The following is a 27700-nucleotide window of genomic DNA, read 5'->3' on the forward strand; positions in this document are numbered from 1 at the left end:
TATCCAAACTTAGCTTTCCAGTATATGTAATGGTGTTGTATCTTTTATAAATGTGTGTTGAGGTTGATAATCCTAGTTTGCATAGAATTGGAAACAGATTTTTTTTTTAAACCACTATAACAATCCTATTTTCTTTCAGGGATATCAAAGCAGGGAATATTCTTCTCACAGAGCCGGGTCAGGTGAAACTGGCTGACTTTGGCTCCGCTTCGATAGTATCTCCTGCCAATTCTTTTGTGGGGACTCCATATTGGTGAGAAAATGGACACGAGGCTTGTACAGTATTTCTGTAGTGCAGAGAGTGACGACCTTTCACTTCTCAGCATATTGTCTAGGCTACTGGGGTTTTCATCTCTTTTGGGATAGAAGTTACTTCACCGTAGGTAAAGAGTGACTGCTACCAAAACTGGCTATGCCCCACGTAGGGAACTGCTGAACTGAAAGCTTGGTATTTGCAGTCTAAGCATGTCTCAGAAACCACGTAAGGAACAGTAACATCAAAAAATGAAAGTGTTTTAAAGTAATAAAAGTATAATTCAGTGTTGCCTTGCACTGGTAAAACTGCTGTGTTTGCTTCATAAACACTACTATAGTTTATATAAACAAGCTGCTGTGTAGCCATGGGGGCAGCCATTCAAGCACAGGATACACAGTAGATAACAGATAAGTACTACTATAGTTTATATAAAAAAGCTGCTGTGTAGCCATGGGAGCAGCCATTCAAGCACAGGATACACAATAGATAACAGATAAGTACTACTATAGTTTATATAAACAAGCCGATGTGTAGCCATGGGGGCAGCCATTCAAGCACAGGATACACAGTAGATAACAGATAAGTACTACTATAGTTTATATAAAAAAAGCTGCTGTGTAGCCATGGGGGCAGCCATTCAAGCACAGGATACACAGTAGATAACAGATAAGTACTACTATAGTTTATATAAACAAGCTGCTGTGTAGCCATCGGGGCAGCCATTCAAGCACAGGATACACAGTAGATAACAGATAAGTACTACTATAGTTTATATAAACAAGCTGCTGTGTAGCCATCGGGGCAGCCATTCAAGCACAGGATACACAGTAGATAACAGATAAGTACTACTATAGTTTATATAAAAAAGCTGCTGTGTAGCCATCGGGGCAGCCATTCAAGCACAGGATACACAGTAGATAACAGATAAGTACTACTATAGTTTATATAAACAAGCTGCTGTGTAGCCATCGGGGCAGCCATTCAAGCACAGGATACACAGTAGATAACAGATAAGTACTACTATAGTTTATATAAACAAGCTGCTGTGTAGCCATGGGGGCAGCCATTCAAGCACAGGATACACAGTAGATAACAGATAAGTACTACTATAGTTTATATAAACAAGCTGCTGTGTAGCCATGGGGACAGCCATTCAAGCACAGGATACACAGTAGATAACAGCTTATTAAATATAAACAAGCTGCTGTGTAGCAATGGCGGAAATTGAAAAAAGACTATATGGCACAGGTTAAATAGTGGATACCAGATAACACCATTCTGTTTTACAGAGCTGATCTGTTATCTGCTTTTTTAACCTTTTCTCCTTTGAATGGCTGCCCCCATGGCTACACAGCAGCTTGTTTATATAAACTATAGTAGTACTTATCTGTTATCTACTGTGTATCCTGTGCTTGAATGGCTGCCCCCATGGCTACACAGCAGCTTGTTTATATAAACTATAGTAGTACTTAACTGTTATCTACTGTGTATCCTGTGCTTGAATGGCTGCCCCCATGGCTACACAGCAGCTGGTTTATATAAACTATAGTAGTACTTATCTGTTATCTACTGTGTATCCTGTGCTTGAATGGCTGCCCCCAGGGCTACACAGCAGCTTGCTTATATAAACTATAGTAGTATTTCTGAAGCAGACACACCAGTTTTACCAGTGCAGGGCAACAGTAAAAGATATTTTCATTACTTTAAAAAACACTTTAATGTAAAAAAGTACTCTTGAGTATGTTTGCATCATTTTAGTTTTTTGTTTGAACCCCTTAAACTATTAACCTTGGTATGACCCACTATGTGGGATTCTTAAGGCAACACTGCAGTATAACTGCAATAGTTTTTGCAGATGTTTGCAAGGAGAGAAGCAATGTATGAAGTCAATAGGGCGCATCCACAGTGCAAAAAACAGTCGCCCATTATTTTGCATTATGCAAATAGCCACAGGCCTCTGTGAACTGCTCATTGAATCTAGTGCATCAGACCATGCCATTCAAAAGTGACTGGAGGGGGCCAGGGTTGTTGTTGGAGCAGCCCATAGTACTCTTGCACTTGTTGCACGGACTCTTACAATAACCCCTATTAAGTGGTAGCTTGTAAAGTGTATTATCCTTTAGCAACAGTTTAAAGAAAAAAAGTGTTCTGTTTTCTCATACATTCATCTGTGTTTTGATGTGCATTAATATTGTTGCTTCTTGCCTCGTTATTTTAGGATGGCCCCAGAAGTAATCTTAGCCATGGATGAAGGGCAGTACGATGGCAAGGTGGATGTCTGGTCTCTTGGGATCACTTGTGTCGAGTTAGGTAATTCCACAAGCCTTTATTTACCCTACAGAATTATAGCTACAGATAAATATCCTATAGATGCTATTATAGCACATAACAGCAAGTGTATTTAGTTGTAATATTGGTGTGTAGGTGCATCTCAGGTCATTTTGCCTGGTCATGTGATTTCAGAAAGAGCCAGCACTTTAGGATGGAACTGCTTTCTGGCAGGCTGTTGTTTCTCCTACTCAATGTAACTGAATGTGTCTCAGTGGGACCTAGATTTTACTATTGAGTGTTGTTCTTAGATCTACCAGGCAGCTGTTATCTTGTGTTAGGGAGCCGCTACCTTGTTACCTTCCCATTGTTCTGTTGTTACGCTGCTGTGGGGGGGGGTGATATCACTCCAACTTGCAGTACAGCAGTTAAGGTGGTGGCAGACGTGGCTACTGGGGGAGATTAGTTGCCCATCGACAAATTGCCTATTCATTGAGCGATTAATCTCCCCTAAATGCCTTCCCACCAGCTAGAAAGTAAATTTCTGGCGGGATGTAAATTTCCTTGTGAGGCAACTTCAGATGACTTTGGAAACAAAGCATTTCGAGTGCCATCCCACTGGCAATTTACATTGTAGCTGGCGGGAAGGCATTCAGGGGAGATTAGTCATCCGAAGAAGAGGCAAATTGTCGCCGGGTGTTGGTGGGCCACATTATTATGGAGGCTGCCGGCCGGTGTAAATTTAAAAACGGGCTGCAATTGGCCCGCGGGCCGGATTTTGGACATGCCTGTGCTAACTGATAATCTGTTAAAAACCATTTGCTCTGTAGATGGGATAATTTAATATGAATGTGAATCATATTGGATTATTTTTTGTTCCATAGCTGAAAGGAAACCTCCTCTGTTTAACATGAATGCAATGAGTGCCTTATACCACATAGCGCAGAATGAGTCCCCCACGCTTCAGTCTACTGAATGGTGAGTATTTTATAGGAATACCGTAATGTTTAGAAAGTGCCATTGGTGTTTTTTTTTTTTTGTTTTTTTTGTTTTTTTTTTTATCTAGAAAATCCCAGCACTGGTTTCTTTAAAGAGGACCTGTCGCCCAGACATAAAAAGCTGTATGATAAAAGTCCTTTTCAAATTAAAAATGAAATTCAAATGCATAAAACCAAGTGCACTGCCACACACAAAATCCTGTAGGCTGTCGGTTCACATAAGAGGCTACCAGTTCACATAGGAGGCTACCAGTTCACATAGGAGGCTACCAGTTCACATAGGAGGCTACCAGTTCACATAGGAGGCTACCAGTTCACATAGGAGGCTACCAGTTCACATAGGAGGCTACCAGTTCACATAGGAGGCTACCAGTTCACATAGGAGGCTACCAGTTCACATAGGAGGCTACCAGTTCACATAGGAGGCTACCCGTTCACATAGAAGGCTATCCGTTCACATAGGAGGCTACCAAATCACAGCCCTCATTTGGAACCCCAAGAACTATATGCATGCTTGTGTTGCTGCCCAACTCTTTATTTTTGAATGTGGCACACGGGTAAAAAAAGGTTGGGGATCCCTGATGTAGAGAATGATCATCTGAGACAATTCGCAAATTGCTTTTAATTTTTTATTATTTGTGATTTTTCAGCTATTTATGCAACAGCTCTTAAGTTTGCAATGTTTAGCAAACTGGTTACTAGGGTCCAAATTACCCTAGCAACCATGTATTGATCTGAATAAGAGACTGGAATATGAATAGGAGAGGCCTGAAAAGAAAGACCAATAATAAAAAGTAGCAATAGCAATAAATGTGTAGCCTTACAGAGCATTTGTTTTTAGATGGGGTCAGTGACCCCTCTTTGAAAACTGGAATAAATCAGAAGAAAAAGGCAAAATAAAAAAACTATACAAAATAAATAATTAAGACCAATTGAAAAGTTGCTTAGATACATATTAAATGTTAGTTAAAGGTGGAGAAGAGGTTTCTAAAAACCACAACTAAACAAACTAAAACCACGAATGTCATGGAATTGATTAAAATGACAAAAAAAAGCACTGTAAAAAATAAGAATACTGCAAAAACGTCTAAAAATTCGAGACTTTAGCACAATTCCTAGCAGAAAAAATCCGAAAACCTCTAAAAGTCCAAATTGATTAAGAGTGGTCCAATAAGATGAGCGCAGCTCCCACTGACTTTTATATAACCTCAATAACTTTTGCTTGGGGCAGTTTTGCATTAGACATTTTCGTGTGTTTTTTTTTTTCCAACTTTATAAATCTCTACTAGAGCTTTTAAGAAATGTAGGAAATATAGGAAATTGTCAAGATTTGTAGGGGAAAAATGCAATTAGTAAATGGGCCCCTTGGTGTTTTAAAACCCCACCTTTCCCAGGTCCCTCTGCCAGACACAAATCTGAGATTATTTTAGTAAATCCAGCTACGCGTGACGTTACTGGGGTGGCTGTTTGTGTTATTCAGAGTTGAGAAATTCTGAGCATGAGACAGAGTCACATTTATAGTGGATAGCATGAGCCGAAATTAGAGAAACGTGATAGCTCTCGTCTTCCAGTGATCCTCGGAAATGTGTAGCATTTTATTTTCTTTGGTTCAGACCGGAGTTGAGTTGCCACCCAGTAACCAGTGTCCCACATTGCTTTCTTGTTGACTTGTGGTTAGTGCTGCCTGCCAGCCTATCCTTTTTTTTTTTTTCTTGGAAGAATGACTTTCTATAGAGCTAAGTGCTTCAAAATAGCCAAATGCCTGCAGCCGGATTTCACTGTGTGGCACATCCACATTTAGAAATGAAACCGTAGCTAAATAGAGCAGTCTTTCTCCATTCTCCCCACTAAATACATGTTATTAAAAAATAATAAGCGCACATAGAAATACTAGAATAACTCCAATACTTGCATTTTTTCAGTCTGTGGGTTCCTACATTTCTCACTCTTGCGTATACGGCTGTTCATTTTCACCTGTTTATATGATACGGACATTGCTTGGTCACATTCATTGACAAAATCCATCATTGATAAGATGCTGGGTTTGTCCTGATGGGGAACTGCCATGAGATCATGTCTATAACAGATACTGCTCCCCACTGAGGGATTTACTAACTTTAGAGTGACCTTTCCAAAGTCTTATGGACATACAAACTGCCCTTATTGCAGTGGCGTAACTAGTTGTTACTGGGCCCCATAGCAAATTCAATTTAGGGCCCCAAAATATTCATAAGTTGGCCTATTTTACCAAGATATATTAAAATTGCTAATTAATTAGGGTCTCACTGGGCCCCCTACACTCCTGGGCCCCCCTGCAACCGCAGGGTCTGCTTCCTCTATAGTTACGCCCCTGCCTTATTGGGTTCATTTAAACAGTTCAGTGTGAAAATAAAAACTGGGTAAATAGTCTGTGCAAAATAAAAATGTTTCTAATATAGTTAGTTAGCCAAAAATGTATAAAGGCTGGAGTGAGTGGATGTGTAACACAATAGCCAGAACACTACTTCCTGTTTTTCAGCTCTCTAACTCTGAGTTAGTCAGTGACTATAAGGGGGGCCACATGGGATATAACTGTTCAGTGAGTTTGTAATTGATCCTCAGCATTCAGCTCAGATTCAAAAGCAACAGATATGACTCATGTGGCCTCCCCTCAAGTCACTGATTGGTTACTGCCTGGTAACCAATCAGTGGAAAGCAAGAGAGCTGCAAAGCAGGAAGTAGTGTTCTGGCTATTATGTTACATATCCAGTCACTCCAGCCTTTATACATTACATTTTTGGCTAACTAACTATATTAGATACATTTTTATTTAGCACAGACTATCTATTTAACCAGTTTTTAATTTTTATACTGAACAATTCCTTTAACTAGATATATTTGTAGTTGTAGCAAAAAAGTTCATGTAAAAATGAGCTGCCCATTTTAGTATTTTTTTTTTTTGGTTGTTCATATTGAATAAAGTGAATTGATTTTTTTTTTTTTTTTAATTTGCTTACGTTTGTAGGTCTGATTACTTCCGGAACTTTGTAGATTCGTGTCTCCATAAAATCCCACAAGACCGACCAACATCAGATGAGCTGCTGAAGGTTAGTATAGTCTGTAATGTGAGAACCAAGGAGAACTGTAGCAATAACAATAAATGCTTGTAAATAACTTGACTTTTTAGACTGGGTCAGTGACCCCTATTTGAAAGCTGGAAAGAGTCAGAAGAAAGTAACAAATAATTAAAAAACTATAAAAAGTTGAAAAGTTGCTTAGAATTAACCATTCTATAACATACTAAAAGTTAACTTAAAGGTGAACCCCTCCTTTAAAGGAACAGTTCAGTATAAAAATAAAAACTGGGTAAATAAAAAAAAAAAATGTTTCTAATATAGTTAGTTAGGCAAAAATGTAATGTATAAAGGCTGGAGTGAGTGGATGTGTAACATAATAGCCAGAACACTACTTCCTGCTTTTCAGCTCTCTTGGTTTCCACTGATTGGTTACCAGACAGTAACCAATCAGTGACTTGAGGGGGGCATATGGGTCATATCGGTTGCTTTTGAATCTGAACTGAATGCTGAAAACTCACTGAACAGTTATGTCCCATGTGGGCCCCCTTCAAGCCGCTGACTAACTCAGAGTTAGAGAGCTGAAAGGGCAGGAAGTAGTGTTCTGGCTATTATGTTACACATCCAGTCACTCCAGACTTTATACATTACATTTTTGCCTAACTAACTATATTAGAAACATTTATTACTTTGCACAGCCTATTTATTTACACAGTTTTTATTTTCACACTGAACTGTTCCTTTAAAGTTGGTTATTGCAATAGGACAGTCACCAACAATGTGCTCAGTGTTGGCAGGCATAAATGTAAATTTGTTAATTGGCCTTCATGAAACTTAAGGCGGATTGCGGCCGCATCTATGCGCTTATGTGGGGCCGGATTTACATAACGGGCATCACTAGGCCCTGCTGACGTTTGTCGCACCAGTTCCTTCCCTTTTATTCACGCAGATTTTCATCGTCTGGACTAGAGCAATTGGGATTGTCGAATGGGAAATTTAAAAAACGATTTTAACTTTTAGGCATCCCCAGTGTTTCTGAACCAATGTGGGTGTGGTTGGGCAGCATGCCGCCCCCTAAAATCCTGCCGCCCTTGGCCCAGCCCTTGGTGGCCTTTCCACAAATCCAGGCCTGTGTTTATGTGGCCCCGCAATCCGACCGGCCTTTTCGAATGCATTATGATCCAATCGGATCAGCCCGATATCGCCCACTTCAATGTGGGCATATCGGGGAGAGATCCACTCATTTAGCGACATCGCCAAACAAGCAGGTCTCTAGGTCTATGGGCACCTTTAGGCTAGTGCCACACTGGGCTGTTGTTTGCCAGATAGGAAAATGGCCGCTCCTCTTGCATCCACTGCGTCTGCTCTCAGAGGTAATGGTCAGGGTTCAGACACACGGAGTGGATTTTGTCGCCGAAAATGCAAACTCATATAACTCACAGTTAGCCTTAAACACACTTAAAGACCACTGTTTGTCTATAGTTCTTATTGCTGCCCAAAATCTTCCACCCTTCAGCTACAGACTAAGGCAGCATATAATCAGCCATCAAATTATGTCACTTCGGATAGTGTTTTACAGACATTGTTAGGATTTAGAGATGCAACGAATTAAGATTCGGCCGAACCATGAATCCTTTGTTTGGCTGAAAACCAAACAGAACTGATTCCTAGAAACCAAGGGGAAAAAGAACCGCGTGCTTTGAAAAGTCACATGATTTTTTTTAGATTCATTGTGGCCAGACAATCAATTTGGCCAAATCCTGCTGAAAACATTATCAAAAATTGTCCGACGGGGATTGTATAGGACTGGTCAGGATGTATCACCTCTGCCAGCACAGCACTAACCGAACAGTGAATTCAGCTACACAAAATCGGTTATTAAAACGGTACAAAATATCTAATTGAACTACATTGCAAATATGTTTCTTTTTAGGTTTTATGAGCAGTACCTTCAATATTGTTTTTTGACTTTACATCCCCTTTAAAAGCTGTTCATGTATGCAAATCACACTGCCACCTAGTGGCTGAGCATTGAAGTGGTATCATTTCATATTTCCATGAGCAGGTTATCGAAGTTCTCATTCGTGTCATTTATTGTAATTTTACAGAGACTGAAGCAGAAGTTGCTCATTTAAACATTTAAACATAATTTTATCAGTGGTAAAGGAAAGTGGTCATTATTTTAGCTGTATTTACTTAATAATGGTTCCAATGAAATATAAAAAACACGTGATCCGAGCACATCCATTAAACCTTTTAGTAAACTTCCAGTTTCTTCTTGGTATGCTACTAAGCCACCAGGTAGGGTGTACTTCATCATTTAGATGATTTCTATAGTGTTTTAGGGAGGAGATACACTAGTTGCTTATTAATTCTTTGTACTGTTATGCACTTTAAGGGTCAGGGCACACGCTCAGATTCAGGGAGATCAGTTGCCCGGCTACAAATCTCCTCTTCTTTGGGGTGACTAATCTCCCCGAACTGTAAATTGCCGGCGGGATGGCACTCTGAACGCTTTGTTTTCCTATGTCGCCTGAAGTTGCCGCATAAGGAAACTTCGGGCGAGCTCCGCTCCGAGTGCCACCCCACCGGCGATTCACATTCTAGCCAGCGGGAGGCAGTTCGGGGAGATTAGTCGCCTGAAGAAGAGGAGATTTGTCGCCGGGTGACTATTCTCCCTAAATCTGAGAGTGTGCCCTGACCCTTAAATGGTTAGATAAACCCAGTGTTTCGTTTGCACGTGAACATTTTTTACAATTTACTGTATGTACTTGGTGTGCAAAAATGCACCGATTCTGTACCCAAACATAGTGCGCCAAACCACTAAATCATTGCTTAACATTTGTCTTTACAGCACATGTTTGTCCTACGGGAGCGACCAGAAACAGTGTTAATTGACCTGATCCAGAGGACGAAGGATGCAGTGAGAGAGCTGGATAATCTACAGTACCGTAAAATGAAGAAGCTGCTTTTCCAAGAGGCTCACAATGGACCAGCTGTGGAAACACAAGAGGAGGATGAGGTATAAAGTCTCTTGACCGTCTGCATCATAAGGGTAAGGGCACACGGGCAGATTCGGGGAGATTAATCTCCCCTAACTGCCTTCCCCTACCTTCCCGCCAGCTATAATGAAAAATCACCAGTGGGATGGCACTCGCAGCAATTCGTTTTCCGAAGTCGTCCGATGTTTCCTCGCGAAGCGACTTCAGAAAACGAATCGCCGCGAGTGCCATCCTGCTGGTGATTTTTCATTATTGCCGGTGGGAAAGCAGGTCGGGGAGATTGTCACCCCAAAGAATAGGAGATTTGTCGACGGGGCGACTAATCTCCCAGAATCTGCCCATGTGCCCTTACCCTAAAGCAGGGGGCCCCAACCTATTTTACTCGTGAGCCACATTCAAGTGTAAAATAATGTCGGAGAGCAACATAAGCATGCAAAAAGTTTGGGCTTCCAAATAAGGGTTGTGCTTGGCTATTAGTAGCTCCTATGTGGACTTAAAGTCAACAGGAGGATCTGTTTGGCAGGTCACGTGGTTTTTATACAACCAAAACTTGCCTTTATGTCAGAAATTCAAAAATAAGCACCTGCTTGGAGGCCACTGGGAGAAACATCCAAGGGGTTGGAGAGCAACATGTAGCTCACGATTGGGGTTCACTGCCCTAAAGGAACAATATAATCTTTTGCTTTATGTCCTGTCGTGACCCCAGCCAGCGTGGCGAAGTTTATATGCTGTGAAAATTGCATCCACTGTTACTATATCTGCTACTATATCTCTAAAGCCAATGTACTCGGAAAATTGCTAGACCTCGGAGAAGAGTTTCACCTGATAATTGTCCTTACGTTGACTTTTTTTTGTTTTCAGGAGCAAGAACACGGAGTTGGTCGAACAGGAACCGTAAACAGCATTGGTAGTAATCAGTCCATTCCTAGCATGTCCATCAGTGCCAGTAGCCAAAGCAGTAGTGTGAATAGTCTTCCAGATGCCTCCGATGACAAGAGTGAGCTGGACATGATGGAGGGAGACCATACTGTGATGTCAAATAGCTCTGTCATTCATTTAAAACCAGTGAGTGTGCAAATCTCCGGAATCACTACCACTGTAATACTTTGTTGCTTATTACAGATACAGGATCCCAATTATTCATCTAATCTTTTCCTGAATATTTCTTCTCTTAACGGAGACTCAGTGGCGGATTTATCAAGGGTTTAATTGAAAATTAGAATTTGCATTTTTCTATGGTCAAAGCGTTTTGTTTTTTTATACTCTTTAAGAATTGAAATTCGACTATTCGCCACCTAAAACCTGCAGAACTGCTGTTTGAGTCAATGGGAGAGGTCCAGGGATCAATTTGGAGTTGTTTGCAGCCTTCCTGACATTCAAGTTTTTTTTGGGGGGGAAAAAACTCGAATTTAGTTTTTTTAAATTCGATTCGAGTTTTTGGGTCGGTTTAATTCATCTATTCGATTGTATTAATACATTTCGAATGGTTGAATTTCGAGTTTAGGGCAGTTTTTAAAAACATGAATTCGTAATCCGATCCTTGATAAATGTGCCTCTCAGTGTAAATTCCGTACACTGGGATTGCATGTGCAGGGGCTCTAAGCAGCTTAAGAGTGTACCCCTTTGTGCCCCTGGGATCAAAAATCCAGTGCTCGCTGCAGAGAGCAGCATCATGAGACTCGGCCTCCCTACCTGCCTACGAAATTGCAACAATAGTTGAGTCACTCCAAAAACAGTCAAAATTATTAAAAATTGCAAAAATATTTATTAGGACATAGTAGAAAACGGCCAAACACATTTCGTGCCTGTTAGTAAGTGCCCGAACAGGCACAAAACCATTAGGCCTTTTTCTACTATGTCCTAATAAATATTTTTGCAATTTTTAATAATTTTGACTGTTTTTGGAGGGACTCACAACTGTTGCAGTTTCGTGGATATGCACCAGTGGACTGGGGTGAACTGTGAGTATATCCCCCCCCCCACATAACCAAATTTTTGCTTGCATGTATAACTTATTGCAAACTGATTGTGGCAGTGCACATACTGGCTCCTGGCACCTGTTATTTCTGTTTTTGTTTCTCCCTACCTGCCTCCCTCAATCCTCTTGTATATAACTTTTTTCTTTGAAAAACTTTGCTTGATGTGTGACACCTCCAAATACTTTTTTCCTTTGTTCAACATTATCTAAAGGAAGAAGAAAACTACCCCGAGGAACCAGATCCTAGAACGCGACCTTCAGAACCGCAGTCTCCTCCCCAGGTTTCCCGTCACAAGTCTCATTATCGCAACCGTGAGCACTTTGCCACCATACGCACGGCCTCCCTGGTAAGTAACTAATGCAAGTGGGGCCTTACTACAATGACTCTACCAGAAATGCAGACTCTTCTTCTTTTTTTTTTTTTTTTTTTTTTTTTTTTTTTTTTTTTAATAAAAAAAAATTGTTTGGGTCCCATACAAGCTAGTTGGCAGAGTCCCCCCGGGTCGATGTTCTTAACCTGCTGCCGGATAGTGCCCCTTGGGTGGTTATTTCACCCAAACACGTCCATGACCCACCCATACAGGAGTAAGACCTGTACTATTCGTAGCCTGTGATTAAAGAACTAAAGCTTAAGTAAAGAAGTAGGCAATCAATGTTGTACATGATGTTTTGTGATTCTGTACCAGCCCAAGGCAACCACAGCCCTTTAGCAGTAAAGATCTGTGTCCCCAAAGATGCCCCAGTAGCTCCCCATCTTCTTTTCTGCTGATTCACTGCACATGCTCTGTGCTGCTGTCACTTAGTGAGCTTAGGGACCCACTCACAATATACAGTACACATAGAATAGAAATGTCACAATATAAGGCTGATTAGTAATTAATACACATAATTACTACATGGCAGCACAGAAACCAGTGCAATTAGCATCAGAATTGAATAATCAGCAAACCTGTAGCATCAGCTTATATTACAGCCAGGGAAGCTCATTTTCTGCTGTATAATTAGTGACGAGCCCTAAGCTTAGCTTCTCAACAGCCAATCAGAGCCCACTGAGCATGTGAGTGTCACAGACACTTTCCAAGATGGTGACCCCCTGTGACAAGTTTGAAGTCCTGGATCATTGCTGCTATTGACAAGCTCAAACTTTAGCCTCGTGCAATAAGTTCACTATATAAAATATGTCATTTTTAGCTATTCATTTTTAGGGTTTAGTTCTCCTTTAAGTACTGCTTCATCCTTACCTTATGCTGGTGTATTTGTATAATTCAGACATGACACCGACTTAGGCCAATGTTTCACAAGGCAGTTTCTTTGCTAACATACCTCCATTACTATGGATGGATGAACAGCCTTTTGTAACATTAGCCTTGAGCTGGTCATATGTGGGAAGATTGTAGTCATTTCATTGACTTAAAAAAAAAAAAAAAATAGGGGAAAAACAATTGCTTCTCATCGACTTTATACAGATCTATCACAGGGGCTGATAAGGAATCTTTTGGGACATGGCTACAAATTTTCAAGTGGTTAGTCTTGATTAATTTGTTAACTAGTCACATAATGAAGTTTGCTGACTGGAGACTTATGTGGTAACATGTGTTTGGGCTTCTGTGTAGGTGACTAGGCAAATCCAGGAACATGAGCAAGACTCGGAACTCCGTGAACAGATGTCCGGCTACAAACGCATGAGGCGGCAACATCAAAAGCAGCTGATGGCACTGGAGAACAAGCTGAAGGCTGAGATGGATGAGCATCGTCTCCGGCTTGATAAAGACCTTGAAACCCAGCGGAATAACTTTGCAGCAGAAATAGAAAAACTTGTTAAAAAACACCAGGCAGCTATGGAGAAAGAGGTGGTTTTTTTTTTTTTGTCCTGCATTTGGAAACTTACACAAACAAAAGACCTCATACAAAAGCTCTCAACATTATTAAAGGAGAAGGAAAGACATCCTGCACTTGGGGTGCCAAAGGGGTTTCTGCTATGAAGCTACTTACGTGCACTTCTTTTAAATGACTAACATAAAAATGCAACGCGCTACATTATAGGAGACGTAGAGGCATCCTGCACTTGTGGGTGTCAAATGTTATGCACGCCCAAGTGATTGTATTGACTTACCTGACACCCCGGGCCGTCAGTAGAAAACGGCACAGGCCCGGGGTTATACCAGTGAGCACCACGGAGCGATCCTCTTCCATCTTTCAATTTCTTCACGCTGCACATGTGCATTAGACCGAAAAGCCGAACTTAGAAGTCTCTATTTCGTTCTACTGCGCATGCGTCTGCCCCAGGAAATTCGAAGAAAGAAGAAGACAGAACAGAATTGCTCTGTGGTGCTCACTGGTATAACCCCGTTTTCCGTTTTCTGCTGATAGGAGCACCAGCCCGGGGTTTCAGGTAAGTCAATACAATCACTTGGGGTGCCTAACATTTGGCACCCCCAAGTGCAGGATGCCTTTACGTCTCCTATAATGTAGTGCCTTGCATTTTTACGTTAGTCATTTAAAAGAAGTGCACGTAAGTAGCTTCATAGCAGAAACCCATTTTGTAATACAAACTTGATATGGATGGTGCCATTGTTGTCCCTAATGAGCTGGCCACACCCTATTAGCATCATGCAGTGCCATCTGATACTTCTAGTAACTAGCCAAAATGAAGTAAAAGGAAAATAGATAAGCGTTTAGCACTTCATGTTTAAGCAAATTAAGGTGACCCTATATAATAAACATGTAAATCCAGGTATGGTTTACAGTAGTTCTGTCAAGTCTGTTCTGAACAGATAGATCTTCCATGGTGGATTCCCTGGTTATAACCAAACAGTCAGAAGACCAGCATAGGTGACAGCTCAAATTCATATTGTGTCATGATTCTGGGCACATTTGTGGGCCCCACGTGATGCAGTGATACAATCCATGGCATTTGAACTGATCTTGGCATTTGTTATTCACAGGAACTCAGGTAAAAAATTAGTATAATTACTGACTTGCTTGTGTTACTTATTCTTACAGTTAAAGTTAATGGCAAACGAGGAAAAGAAGTTCCAGCAGCATATTCAGGCACAACAAAAAAAAGAGCTAAACAGCTTTCTGGAATCACAAAAGCGGGAATATAAACTGCGCAAAGAACAACTAAAAGAGGTAAGTCTGCTTTTAACATTTATACTTGCTCTGTTCCCGGAGTGGACTGGAGTCTCATTAATATTGGATTTCTGAATGATGGCATAAAAAGGCAGTTTATATTTATGTTAATAGTGTGGCTAGAAAGGCTGAAGAACAGGTTTACTGTCTCTTGATATTGCTTAGTAAAGTAGCTTCTGCCAGTCTGTGTACATGCAATATTTAGTCTTTAGAATAACATGTATGAAATATACAAATACTAAAAATATTGATTACTTTTTTATATATATATTTACTAGCAATGCACCAAATCCACTTTTTGGGATTTGGCCGAATCCCCGAATCCTTTGTGAAAGATTTGGCCGAATACCGAACCGAATCCTAATTTGCATATTAGGGATGCACCGAAGCCACTATTTTGGATTCGGCCGAACCCCCGAATCCTTCATGAAAGATTTGGCTGAATACCGAATCCTAATTTGCATGTGCAAATTAGGGGTGAGAGGAAAAACAGTTTAGACATCCTTGTTTTGTTACAAAAAGTCATGCGATTTCCCTCCCCACCCCTAGTTTGCATATGCAAATTAGGATTCGGGTTCGGCTGAGAAGAAGGATTCGGCCAAATCCGAATTCTGCTGAAAAAGGCCGAATCCTGGATTCGGGGCATCCCTATTGCATATGCAGATTAGAGACGGGAAAGGAAAATTGTTTGTGACAAAAAGTCACGTTATTTCCTTCCCAGCCCCTAATTTACATATGCAAATAAGGATTCGGATTTGGTTCGGCCAGACACAAGGATTAGGCCGAATCCTGCTGAAAAAGGCCGAATCCTGGATTCGGTGCATCCCTAATAATTACAATACAATATCTGTATTGGTGTTTGACAGATAAGGCACTAGTATTTCATGAAGAACTGATAGTCTGCAGGTTAACAAACCCACACCATGCCAAAAATACCAGCTTAACACCATATCAGTGATTTAGATCTACATGTTCGTACACACAAATTAGCAGAAATACTCATAACTGTAGATTGCTGGATTTCTAAATCTAGTGTATCTGTTGTGTTTAAAGCACAGTATCCAATTGTTTAACTAGTTGTGCAGTTTACCTGCACTGGTCCGGCTATTTTTTATTGTCCCTGCTTTTTGTTAAAATTTACATTTGATCCTTATGTTTTCCCACAATAGGAGCTAAATGAAAACCAGAGTACGCCAAAGAAAGAGAAGCAGGAATGGCTCTCCAAACAGAAAGAGAATTTCCAACATTTTCAGGCCGAAGAGGAAGCCAATCTTCTGCGTCGTCAGAGACAGTATCTAGAGTTGGAGTGTCGTCGTTTTAAGAGACGAATGCTCCTGAGTCGACATAATTTAGAGCAGGACCTGGTTAGAGAGGTATAACACATATTGCATTGCATTTAGAATACAGGTTGTATTACAAAAAACAGACTCACATACTGTATGGAAACACCTTTAAGGGTTATACATAAACATGGCCAAGGTTTGCCCTAGCCCAGTGATCGACAACCAGAGTCTTGTGAGTAACATGTTGCTCACCAACCCCTTGAATGTTGATCCCAGTGGCCTCAAAAGAAGAGGGCACACTGGCACATAAGATTGTTGTTGCAGGTAAAAACCTTGCAAATTTTTTAATTGCGGAATGCTTGTGTATGTGCCCCAATGCTTTTTGCATTTGAATGTATCTCACCCTTATAAAAGATTGGGGACCCTAGCCCTATAACCCACAGCAGCTGATTTCGTCTTCGCCTGTATTATACATACGCCATTAGATGGTTTCTAAGGGTTACAGGATTAGAGCAGACTTTGCCTGTACTTATGCATAATGCCTTTACAATTAAGGCTTTGCAGCCATGGTAAAGCAGCATATCCTTACAAAAGCAATTGTAAATGGTTTAAATAAGTAATTGTCCCTTTATTTTGTTAATTGTAATAAAAAAAATATTTTTTTGTTTTAGGAGTTAAATAAAAGGCAAACCCAGAAAGATCTGGAACACGCCATGCTTTTGCGGCAGCATGAATCCATGCAGGAGCTCGAGTTTCGCCATCTCAACACTATTCAAAGGATGCGCTGTGAACTTATAAAGTTACAGCACCAAACTGAACTCACAAACCAGCTAGAATACAACAAGAGACGGGAGCGGGAATTAAGGCGAAAGCATGTTATGGAGGTCCGACAGCAACCGAAGAGTTTAAAGGTACCTCCCCCTGCTTAATTCAGTAGGGGCTGATGTCCCTATTGCACTCCATTTTTTTTTTTAAGTCTTTATTTGATTTTCAAGGGTGTGGGTAGGGGGGTACATACAACAACTTTTTTCACAGATAATATTAAGAGTCAACATTTGGTGTGTCCATTATGCGATAAAATAAAGAGTACATAATCATCAATACTTGGTACAGGTATGGGACCTGTTATCCAGAATGATCGGGACCTGGGGTTTTCTGGATAACAGATCTTTCCGTAATTTGGGTCTTCATGCCTTAAGTCTACTAGAAATTAATTTAAACATTAAATAAACCCAATAGGCTGGTTTTGCTTCCAATAAGGATTAATTATATCTTAGTTGGGATCAAGTACAAGGTACTGTTTTACTATTACAGAGAAAAGGGAAATCATTTTTAAAAATTTGGACTATTTGGATAAAATGGAGTCTATGGGAGACAGCCATTCCGTAATTCAGAGCTTTCTGGATATCGGGTTTCCGGATAAGGGATCCTATACCTGTATAACAAATCGAAATCCTACATAACACCTTGCTTGTGAACAACACATTGCACCTTAATATTTGATTGGTCTGGTTGGCTGGCATAAACCTTAGGATTCTTTGAGCTCAAGTGGATTAATGTCTAGCCATGGGTCCCATATCTTTTTGAATTTTCCAGGGCAACCTCTAGCTAGGTAAGTTTAATGGATGGAAGGGATTTATTAATTAGATTGATCCATTGAGCTACTGAGGGAGGGTTGTTGCCCATCCAACCCATAATTACCACTTTCTTGGCATAATATAGGGTTGTTCTCATGAGCGACCTGGCCGAGTTTACGGGCAGTAACTCTTCTACTAATCCAAGTAGACGGACCTCAGGGGAGCGCACTTGTGGGAATGACAGATTGTCTGCCAAGTATCTCTTCACCCTTTGCCAAAACATATGTATTGGAGTACATTGCCACGGCAAATGTAGGAAAGATGCCTCAGGTAATCGACATCTCGGGCACCTTACCTCAGATTGTCGGACCATTTTCTGACGCTTTATAGGAGTGATAGATAATTGGTGGATAACTTTATATTGGATATGTTTATCAGGTAGGGAGATCAGGTCGCAGTAGAGGACCTCTGTGGCATTGACAGATGTTTTTCTCTGTATATTTGAGAATGTTGTTGATAATAATAATATCTTCCTTAATTAGTCCAAAGAGCTGCAGATTAAAAAGCAGTTCCAGGACACGTGCAAGATCCAAACCCGGCAGTATAAAGCTCTACGGAATCACCTCTTGAAATCGACTCCAAAGAATGAACACAAGGCAGTGCTGAAACGGCTGAAAGAGGAGCAGACTCGCAAGTTGGCAATACTGGCTGAGCAGTACGACCATAGTATCAATGAGATGCTCTCCACACAAGCTGTGAGTTCTACACTAGCCTATTTCAGACCTATATTTATCATTACCAAAGATGACTTGGGATATGTCACGTCTCTAGTCATCTAGTAATATTGTAGGTTTTTTTTTTTTTGTTTATTGTTTCTTTATTACTATATACATTTTATATGTTGATACCATAATCTAAATATTCCCCCCCTTCAGAAGCCAAGGGGTAAACGGGTATTAAAGTAGAATTAAATTCTGAATATGGCAAGAAATGCTTTATTTTATAAATATAACTTACTGTACCAGCAGAGAGATTCGGCAGCCGTATAAAAGCAATGATCCATGCATTTAAAGGGAAACTGTCATGGGAAAAAAAGTGTTTTTTCAAAACACATCAGTTAATAGTGCTGCTCCAGCAGAATTCTGCACTGAAATCCATTTCTCAAAAGAGCAAAGACGTTTTTTATATTTAATTTTGAAATATGATATGGGGCTAGACATATTGTCAGTTTCCCAGCTGCCCCCAATCATGTGACGTGTGCTCTGATAAACTTTAGTCACTCTTTACTGCTGTACTGCAAATTGGAGTGATATCACCCCCCCCCAGCCGCCTAACAACAAAACAACGGGAAGGTAACCAGATAGCAGCTCCCTAACACAAGATAACAGCTGCCTGGTAGATCTAAGAACAACACTCAATAGTAAAATCCAGGTCCCACTGAGACACATTCAGTTACATTGAGTAGGAGAAACAACAGGCTGCCAGAAAGCAGTTCCATCCTAAAGTGCTGGCTCTTTCTGAAATCACATGACCAGGCAAAATGAGCTGAGATGCACCTACACACCAATATTACAACTAAATACACTTGCTGGTTCAGGAATGACATTTTATATTGTACAGTGAATTATTTGCAGAGTAAACAGTGTCATTTAGAACTAAAAACTACATCATAAAAAATCATGACAGAATCCCTTTAAAGGACCAATAACATCAACATTTTTTTTTTAAAAAAATTGTTCGTATACCACTAAGACTAAAAAAAAACACCAAGACAAATTAAACTTTAATATCGCACAGCCTTCACAAAACTTTGATTGTGCTCCTCTTCAGAAAAGGCGATCTGGCGTTCCATCGTGCGTCGCTCGATTTCTCCTCCCTGCCTTCCTTATAGGAGATATCCAGGGAGTGCCGCACGATGGATCGTCGCTGTGTCGCTTTTTCTGAAGGGAAAAGCAAGCGAAGTTATTTCTTAATTAAGGCTGTGCGATTTTAAAGTTTAATTAGTGGGGGTTTTTTCGTGGTATACTAACTATTTTTTTTTTTTTAAAAAAATGTTTTGATGTTTCTGGTCCTTTAATGTTGTCAAAAGAGCTCACTATCTTAGTTTTCCTTCTAAGCCTGGCTGTTCTGGTGGAAAATCACTTCTAGTATCTTCGGCTAAAACCGGACCTTGTCTTGCAGTTGCGTCTAGATGAGGCTCAGGAAGCCGAGTGCCAGGTCTTGAAGATGCAGCTGCAGCAGGAGCTGGAACTACTGAATGCTTATCAAAGCAAAATTAAAATGCAGGCCGAGGCCCAACACGAGCGAGAGATACGTGAGCTGGAACAGAGGGTTTCCCTGCGAAGGGCCCTTCTAGAACAGAAGGTAAGCTATTCCTGTTGTGTCCTTCAGTCACAATATTCCAATTCAGCAGGTCCCATACTTGTTTAAATGATGTCTAATAACGTGCATGTTTACAATCTGAGCCTGAGAAGCTTTTAGGTCTGTAAGTAATGCCCTGAGAAATGAATGGAGATCTGTAAGCAGGTGCTTCTGTTGGAGCTTCTATACACTTTATCTTATAGTGTTTATTTCCATATTTATGGTGGGACTTGTATTTAGGGATACACTAAATCCAGGATTCGGCCTTTTTCAGTAGAATTCTGATTCGCCCGATTCCTTGTGCGTGGCCGAACTGAATCCGAATCCTAATTTGCATATGTAAATTAGGGTTGGTCTGTCACAAAAGAAAATAGTTTCCACTTTTTCTTATCCTGCCCCTAATTTACATATGCAAATTAGGTTTGGGTTCGTATTCACCGAATCTTTTACCAAGGATTCGGGGATTCGTGGAGAATAGTGGATTTGGTCCATCCCTATTTCCATTATTTTGGATTTGGCTGAACCCCCGAATCCTTTGCAAACATTTTTCGATTTCCCTCCACGCCCCTAATTTGTATATGCAAATTAGGATTTGGTTCATCTGGGCAGAAGGATTTTGCCGAATCCAAATCCTGCTGAAAAAGACTGATCCTGGATTCTGTGCATCCCTAATTATTACATGTAAACTGGCTAGTCATTAGTGATAGGCAGATCTGTTCTGTTTCGCTTTACTGGGAAAAATAGCAAAATAGTTTGAAACACATTGAAAATAAAAAGTGATTTTTTGAGGCAAATGTTTTTTGTTCTACATTTTTAAACTGTTTGTGTTTGTACTTTCTAGCAATCTTTGGGTATATTTATCAAAGAGTGAAGTTAAAGATCACCACCGTCTGCTAGAGTGAAATTCCGCCACTTTTCACAATTTCACTCTAGCAGACGGCGAACTTTCACCCATTGATAAATACTATTTTAAAAATCTCATAGAAATGAATGGAGAGTGGCGGGATTTCACTCTTCGAGGATTGTGGTGATCTCTAATTTATAAATCCATTGTTAGAGGAGAGCAGTTTGTGCTGTGAAGATTTATTCAAGCACTACATATCACACGACATGTTTCGGGCCTTGCCCTTTCTCAAGTGATCTCTAACTTCGCTCTTTGATAAATATACCCCTGTGTGTTCTCTTGAGCCGTACTGCGTATTCCATTCTGCTTCTATATAAGTGGTTACACACCAGTTTGTATCATTCAATACTTTTTCATTTATGTGGCGTTTTCTAAAGGATGCAAAGGAAAAAAAATCTAATTTAGATTATATTGTGTGTCCTATTTTAGATTGAAGAAGAAATGCTGGCTTTGCAGAATGAGCGCACTGAGCGGATACGAAGCTTGCTGGAGCGTCAAGCCCGGGAGATTGAAGCTTTTGACTCCGAAAGCATGAGGCTAGGCTTTAGCAACATGATACTTTCTAATCTCTCCCCCGAGGCGTTCAGCCACAGCTACCCGGGAGCTTCTGGCTGGTCCCATAATCCCACAGGAGGCCCTGGCCCTCATTGGGGTCACCCCATGGCTGGACCACCACAAGCCTGGGGCCACCCAATGCAAGGTGGGCCGCAACCATGGGGTCATCCCTCAGGGTCTGTGCAAGGTGTCTCTCGTGGTAGTACGATGGGGGTCCGCAACAGCCCCCAGGCTCTGAGGCGGACAGCTTCTGGGGGACGGACAGAGCAGGGAATGAGCAGGAGCACAAGTGTTACTTCACAGATATCCAATGGCTCACACATGTCTTACACATAACTCAAAGAAAAACTCTATGGCCATTCCTTATGATCTTTCAACACAAACTGCCTAGAGATTTCCTCACAACAGCTTCCTCATTGGTTAATGAGCAGCTGCCAAAAAGAAAGGAGAAAAAAAAAAAAAGCTTCCTACACATGCTGTATTTTAATCATTTTGTACAGGGTTAAAACGATGTGTGCTATCTTCAGTATGATTGCAATAGTTGCTGGATTTATATCGGGCAGACTAGGGCTGCAGAACGACAGGGGTGTAACTAGCAAGTATTGGATGGTGATAAGCGGAAACATGGGTCGGGGGGGAGTAGCTGGAAACCAAAAGCAGTTCTTTTTAAACTCATTCAGCACATGGATTTATTTATTTACATCAAGAGTCTCTCTTGTCACCTCTGAATAACACTCCCCTTTGTTGTTGTTCTCTAGGCAATAGTCCAGTCTATACTTTTATGTATTTCTTCATCCAGGCAATAGGAATTTAAAACCTGCATCATTTTTTACTGCTTTGCCACGTGCTCGTCTCGTTTGAATTACACCCTGAAATGGTATCATCGGCTGCATATATGAATCCGGAGTGAACTGCTTCCTACAATTATTTGTCAGTCCAAATTTCCGCTTAGACAGTGCTGTGTGGCTTTGTTTCTTGCAACAAAAAATGAAAAAGAAGAGAATAATATAACTTATAAAGTGGTCTCTTACCAAGGTAGCCCCCAGTCCACGGGTTTGCCAATCATTTTTGCAATATGTAGAAAATTTGAATATAGGAAGAGACCATCCGCTAGTTAAGCAGTAGCCAAAGTACTTGTATAATTAAAAAGACTATTGTAGGACATATATAAGACTAACGTGCCACTTACTCATAGTCAACCACATTCACCTTCTTTGAGTCCATGGAGATTTGGCTTTTACTTCGTCATGCTTTTAATTCTTTTATCCTTTAAATTCTTGAAATCACCCAGCCTGTAGCGGGTCCGGTAGTTCAGCAAATGTCCAGACAATATATTTGTGTACAGTGCTTCTAGTGATGGAGCTATTCGTGCTGTACGGCATTACTCTAGAGCGGGCCTCCGTAGTTGCTGCTGTATAAGAGGTGTTATGGTTTGCCAATGGCCACTCAAAGTACTTCATCGGAATTACTTTGTAGCGACGTTGCCACTGCTTGTTTTAGTTTTTGCCGCTGCCATTGTTTGCCCCGGCTTGAATAGTTCTATTTTATTGATGCTGAGTGTAGCAATGCTTCCTCAGTGTTGTGATATTAGTAGCCATGTTCTATTTCGATTCAGTCGTGTTCAGTTAACATTGCCCCTTGTGTGCCAGTGCCCAAATTATCAGCCATTTGTTGCTCAGTTTGCCATAGCGTTTATTGGCTAGCCACTAATGCATCTACTTTCCTTTTGTAATGGTGGCCATAGATGCAAAGATCCGCTCGTTTGGTGATGTTGCCAAATGAGCAGATCTTTCCCCGATATGCCATTAACAGGCATGGCTATATCGGGGGTAATTACGATGTGCCGTGAGCTCCGGCGGGATCGGTCGGGTCAAAATCAAACCTGTCCGATCGACCAAACAACCGATCTCCGCCGGACTAAAGATGTCGGCACACGCCACACACGATCCGAAAATCGTACGAATCCTCGATTCATACGATCGGATCTGTGTGTCTATGGCCACCTTAAGACTTCATCCAAGTCTCTTCCTGTGCTGCTGTGTGATCTTATTTAACATGAATGGCGTGTGATACCGAACTGCAGTAATGCGTGGACACATGTATGTGAGCTGGGTGTTTAAACACGGAGGACGGGGTTTCCAGAATTCACTAATACTTTGGTGCTAATAGTAGTGCCAGTGGCTGGATAATCGGGCTAGAAGGGAGATGGGTCGCTAATTTGGGGTGGGCGTTTTGCAGAAGGATTGGAAGGTTACAAAGGTTTTATCACAGGGTTTCGTAACAAAGAATGGATTGTCGGAACACTAAAGTGTTTTAGTAGATTTGCCATATTTAAATTTTTAGCCAATATAGGGAAGACTATGTTAGGGGTAGCATCCTTTTGATTTCCCTTCCACAGACATTGGATGTTTAGAACAAATTTCTGTAAATTGACACATATGAAAGATAGCAGCCATATTGAGGCCCAGCAATGGCATTTGTTACAGATGAGAGGCTGTGTTAAGGTGGTCGTACATGGACAGCTTATCGGCATGTGAATGGGGCCCTCCAGGGTGCCTGTCTGACTTATTTCTAGGGATGCACTGAATCCACTATTTTAGATTCGGCCGAACCCCCGAGTCCTTCATGAAAGATTTGGCCCAAATTGAACTGAATCCTAATTTGCATATGCAAATTAGGGATGGGAAGTTGAAAACATTTTTTACTTCCTTGTTTTCTGACAAAAAGTCACAAGATTTCCCTCCCCGCACTAATTTGCATATGCAGATTAGGATTCAGATTTGGTTCAGATGTGCAGAAGGATTGAGCGGTATCCGAATCCTGCTGAAACGGTGCATCCCTACTTATTTCTAGGGCAAAAAATTTGCCAGATATTTATCGGGCAGGTTTTAAAACCCCAGTCCTCGTCCCGACGGTCTCCATTCCTCTCATTGTGAACCTGTTGTTGGTCCTGAGGGCCAAAGATCGGACCAGCCCAAAATTACCACCCACCTCAAGGTGGGCATATCTGGTAAAGATCTGCTCATGGGGCAACCTTGTCATATGAGCAGATACTTGAATGTAGAGGCAGATAAAGGAAAATGATTACACAGTGCCAAGCAACTTGGAAGCTCCCACTCATGTATACATTGAAATCTGACCAGAGGAGATATTCAGTGCAAGAAGTTTACTTTTTAGTGGAAATAAATGGTAAACAGCCTTACCTATATATATATATATATATATATATATATATATATATATATAGATATAGATATAGATATAGATATATCTATAGATATATCTATATATCTATATCTATATATATCTATATCTATATATCTATATCTATATATATCATTAATTTGCAGAGTTCTCATATACTCTTACTTCTGATATTCCTATCACATGGCTGCTGTACAACTCAGCGGCATTTATATATATATATATATATATATATATATATATATATATAGTTCTTGCAATTTCCGTTGCTATTTACCAATAAGGTGCAGCTAGTGCATTAGCGATCCTTTGCCTTCAGACATTCACTACAATGTGCACACTTTGCAAGAGGTATCATCTTTTGAAGAGGAACTATTGCAAGAATAAAAGTTTAATATAAGCTCCCTTGTACTGAAATAAGAAACTTTTTAAATACAATCAATTAAATATTCTGCATTATTTGTGAAATAATCAATTTTATATTTACTATCCCTCTCAGCATCTGTTTCTTCATACAGCAGTTGGGTGTCAGATATTCACTGACAGTTAGATCCAATATATCTTATAGGGGGTCTCCTTTAACAGATGAATTAGAGCTCACTCAAATAACTGATTCCAGTACAAACAAAAATAACTGCCTTTTGCACAAATTCTGCATGTAGAGAGACATGATGTCTGGTGAGTTTAATAGAGTGACCTCTAATACATCTTCTAGGCAAAAGGAGCCCCCCTATAAGATATATTGGATCTAACTGTCAGTGAATATCTGACACCCAACTGCTGCATGAAGAGAGAATGAAGAGAAACAGATGCTGAGAGAGGAATAGTGAAGATAAACTTGATTATTTTAGAAACAGTACAAAATTTTTTATTGATTTTATTTAGAAAACTTCTTATTCCAGTGTGCTGAAGCTTATATTAAATTAAAATTTTCGTGATTGTCCCCCTTAAAGTATCAAATGCAATTTTATTAGGGTTATTTTAATTGACTATACAGTAGATAACTATTAGGTTGGTGAGCTTTGCTTTTACTACATCATGCCTGCAAGTCAGAGAATGTTGGTTTTTTTTTTGGTTTGGGTTTTTTTCCTGCAATTCGCAACTTGATCCACTATCCGATTTAGTGACATCTATTATCTGAGATGCATATCTGTGTATTCAGTTTAGCTGCACTTATATACTATATAATATTTATACCCTTGTTGTGCGATGTGTGAGTACTAGACTGGCCAGCTGCATTCCCACAGCCCCCAGCAAGGTCTCCTCCATAGATCTCTTTGTAGGACATTGTTTTATTCTAATTCAGTCCCAAATATATGAAGTAGTGGATCATTGGCAAGTGTTGGTAAATCCTGGGTGGTATTGCCGCTGTGCTGGTGAGCTGGAGTTGGGCAGTAAGTGGGTGTAGATCTGCATCTGAGCAGCATTAGCCGTTACTGCTCCTGTGCTAGTGAAGGACATGAATAGCTTCTTTGTAAGCACTTTTTAACAAATGAAGTAATTCATTCAAATAGATCAGCACCACAGGCCAAAAGATTTTTGTTGATTTATCTTAATCTTTAGGGCAGAGACGCATGCTGCAATTCGGGGAGATTAATGGCCCGGTAATAAATCTCATTATCTTCGGGGTGACTAATCTCCCCTGCCTTCCCGCCAGCTAGAATTAAAGTCGCTGGCGGGATGGCACTCGGTCGCTTCGTTTTCCGAAGTCGTCCGAAGCTTCCTTGTGAGGCGGCTTCGGAAAATGAAGCGTTCCGAATGCCATCCCGCCGGCGATTTTCATTCTAGCCGGCGGGGAGGCAGTTTGGGGAAATTAGCCGCGTGAAGAAGAGGAGATTTGTCTCCGGGTGACTAATCTCCCCGAATTGTAGCGTGTGTCTTCGCCTTTAACAGGGTCAGCTTAGCCTATAAGAGAAGGATCGCTTGGTGGGTCCCAGCTAGTGAGTATTCCCATCTTCACATGCTCTAGGGCAGTGATCTCCAACCAGTAGCTCGTGAATAACAAGTTGCTCTTCAACCCCTTGGATGTTGCTCTCCGTTGCCTCAAAGCAGGTGCATATTTGTGAATTCCAGACTTGGAGGCAATTTTTGGTTGTATAAAAACAAGGTGTACTGCCAAACAGAATCTCAACGCAGGTTGATAATCCACATAAGGGCTATCAAATGGCCAATCACAGCCCTTATTTGGCACCCCAAGAGGATTTTTCATGCTTGTGTTGCTCCCCAACTCATTTTACTTCTGAATTTTGCTCACGGGTTCAAAAGGTTGGGGATCCCTGCTCTAGGGTGTCCTACGTGTGTCTAGTTTGATACTGTTTACAAAAAGGAAATTCAGCCAATAGTTGTTTCCTCCTAAAATTCCATGCACTTTTGGTTTCTTGGACATAGACCAAGGCATGAATGGGCGCAGATACCACTGGGAATGTGGGGAGTTTGTAGTTCCATTTTTTCCTGGGAATACTTTTCCTTTTAAATGCAACTAAATGTAATCATGAATGGAGGCCTAGGTTACTAGGTCATAGGGCTGCTGTGTGTGTGTGGGGCATATAGAGAAGTTGGTACATAGATATTTAATAGTCATGGATTGGTAAGCACAGCCTTAGCACGAATATGTGTTTTCAATGGAAGAATTTAGAGATCTCAAAAAAAAAAAACCTGAAACAATAGCTAATGCTTTATCATTAAACCAATGGTTCGGCTCTTTGGGATCAGAAGGCTTGTTGTGCACCATAGCAGAGAACTCTAACAAACAGATAGTTACCAAGCCAATCATTTACGCAAATGGCATTTTAATATAAGCACTAAATCTGCAAATGCTTTATTTCATTCTTATTTTAAACACTAGTAATGCCTAGAATTCTCCCTCTGCTTGGGTTTCTCTTGTGAATTAACGATTCACGGTTATAATTATCCTATTTGGTATTTGCAAAGACTGTAAGAATTCCCTTAACTGTCCTTTTAAAGGAACAGTTCAGTGTAAAAACTGGGTAAATAGATAGTCTGTGCAAAATAAAAAATGTATCTAATATAGTTAGTTAGCCAAAAATGTAATGTATAAAGGCTGCAGTGAGTGGATGTGTAACATAATAGCCAGAACTCTACTTCCTGCTTTTCAGCTCTATAACTCTG

The 27700-nt window shown here is 40.6% G+C and overlaps 1 protein-coding gene across 2 annotated transcripts in view; it reads left to right on the forward strand.

Annotated features, from left to right (window-relative positions):
• The window catches only part of taok1.S (TAO kinase 1 S homeolog), a 74972-nt gene extending 51959 nt beyond the window's left edge, over nucleotides 1-23013 (forward strand). Inside the window, 14 exon segments of one of the 2 annotated variants that reach the window (NM_001086009.1) lie at nucleotides 140-253; nucleotides 2475-2566; nucleotides 3409-3502; nucleotides 6527-6608; nucleotides 9430-9597; nucleotides 10439-10642; nucleotides 11768-11902; nucleotides 13169-13405; nucleotides 14559-14687; nucleotides 15857-16060; nucleotides 16642-16881; nucleotides 18090-18302; nucleotides 19729-19911; nucleotides 21242-21829. In NM_001086009.1, the coding sequence (NP_001079478.1) occupies nucleotides 140-253; nucleotides 2475-2566; nucleotides 3409-3502; nucleotides 6527-6608; nucleotides 9430-9597; nucleotides 10439-10642; nucleotides 11768-11902; nucleotides 13169-13405; nucleotides 14559-14687; nucleotides 15857-16060; nucleotides 16642-16881; nucleotides 18090-18302; nucleotides 19729-19911; nucleotides 21242-21703 (2557 nt within the window). In that variant the 3' untranslated portion in view covers nucleotides 21704-21829. 2 annotated transcript variants of the gene reach the window in all.
• The last annotated feature ends 4687 nt before the right edge of the window (nucleotides 23014-27700 follow it).

This window comes from Xenopus laevis, chromosome 2S (assembly GCF_017654675.1).
Source record: "Xenopus laevis strain J_2021 chromosome 2S, Xenopus_laevis_v10.1, whole genome shotgun sequence".
In the NCBI taxonomy this organism is placed as follows: Eukaryota; Metazoa; Chordata; class Amphibia; order Anura; family Pipidae; genus Xenopus; species Xenopus laevis.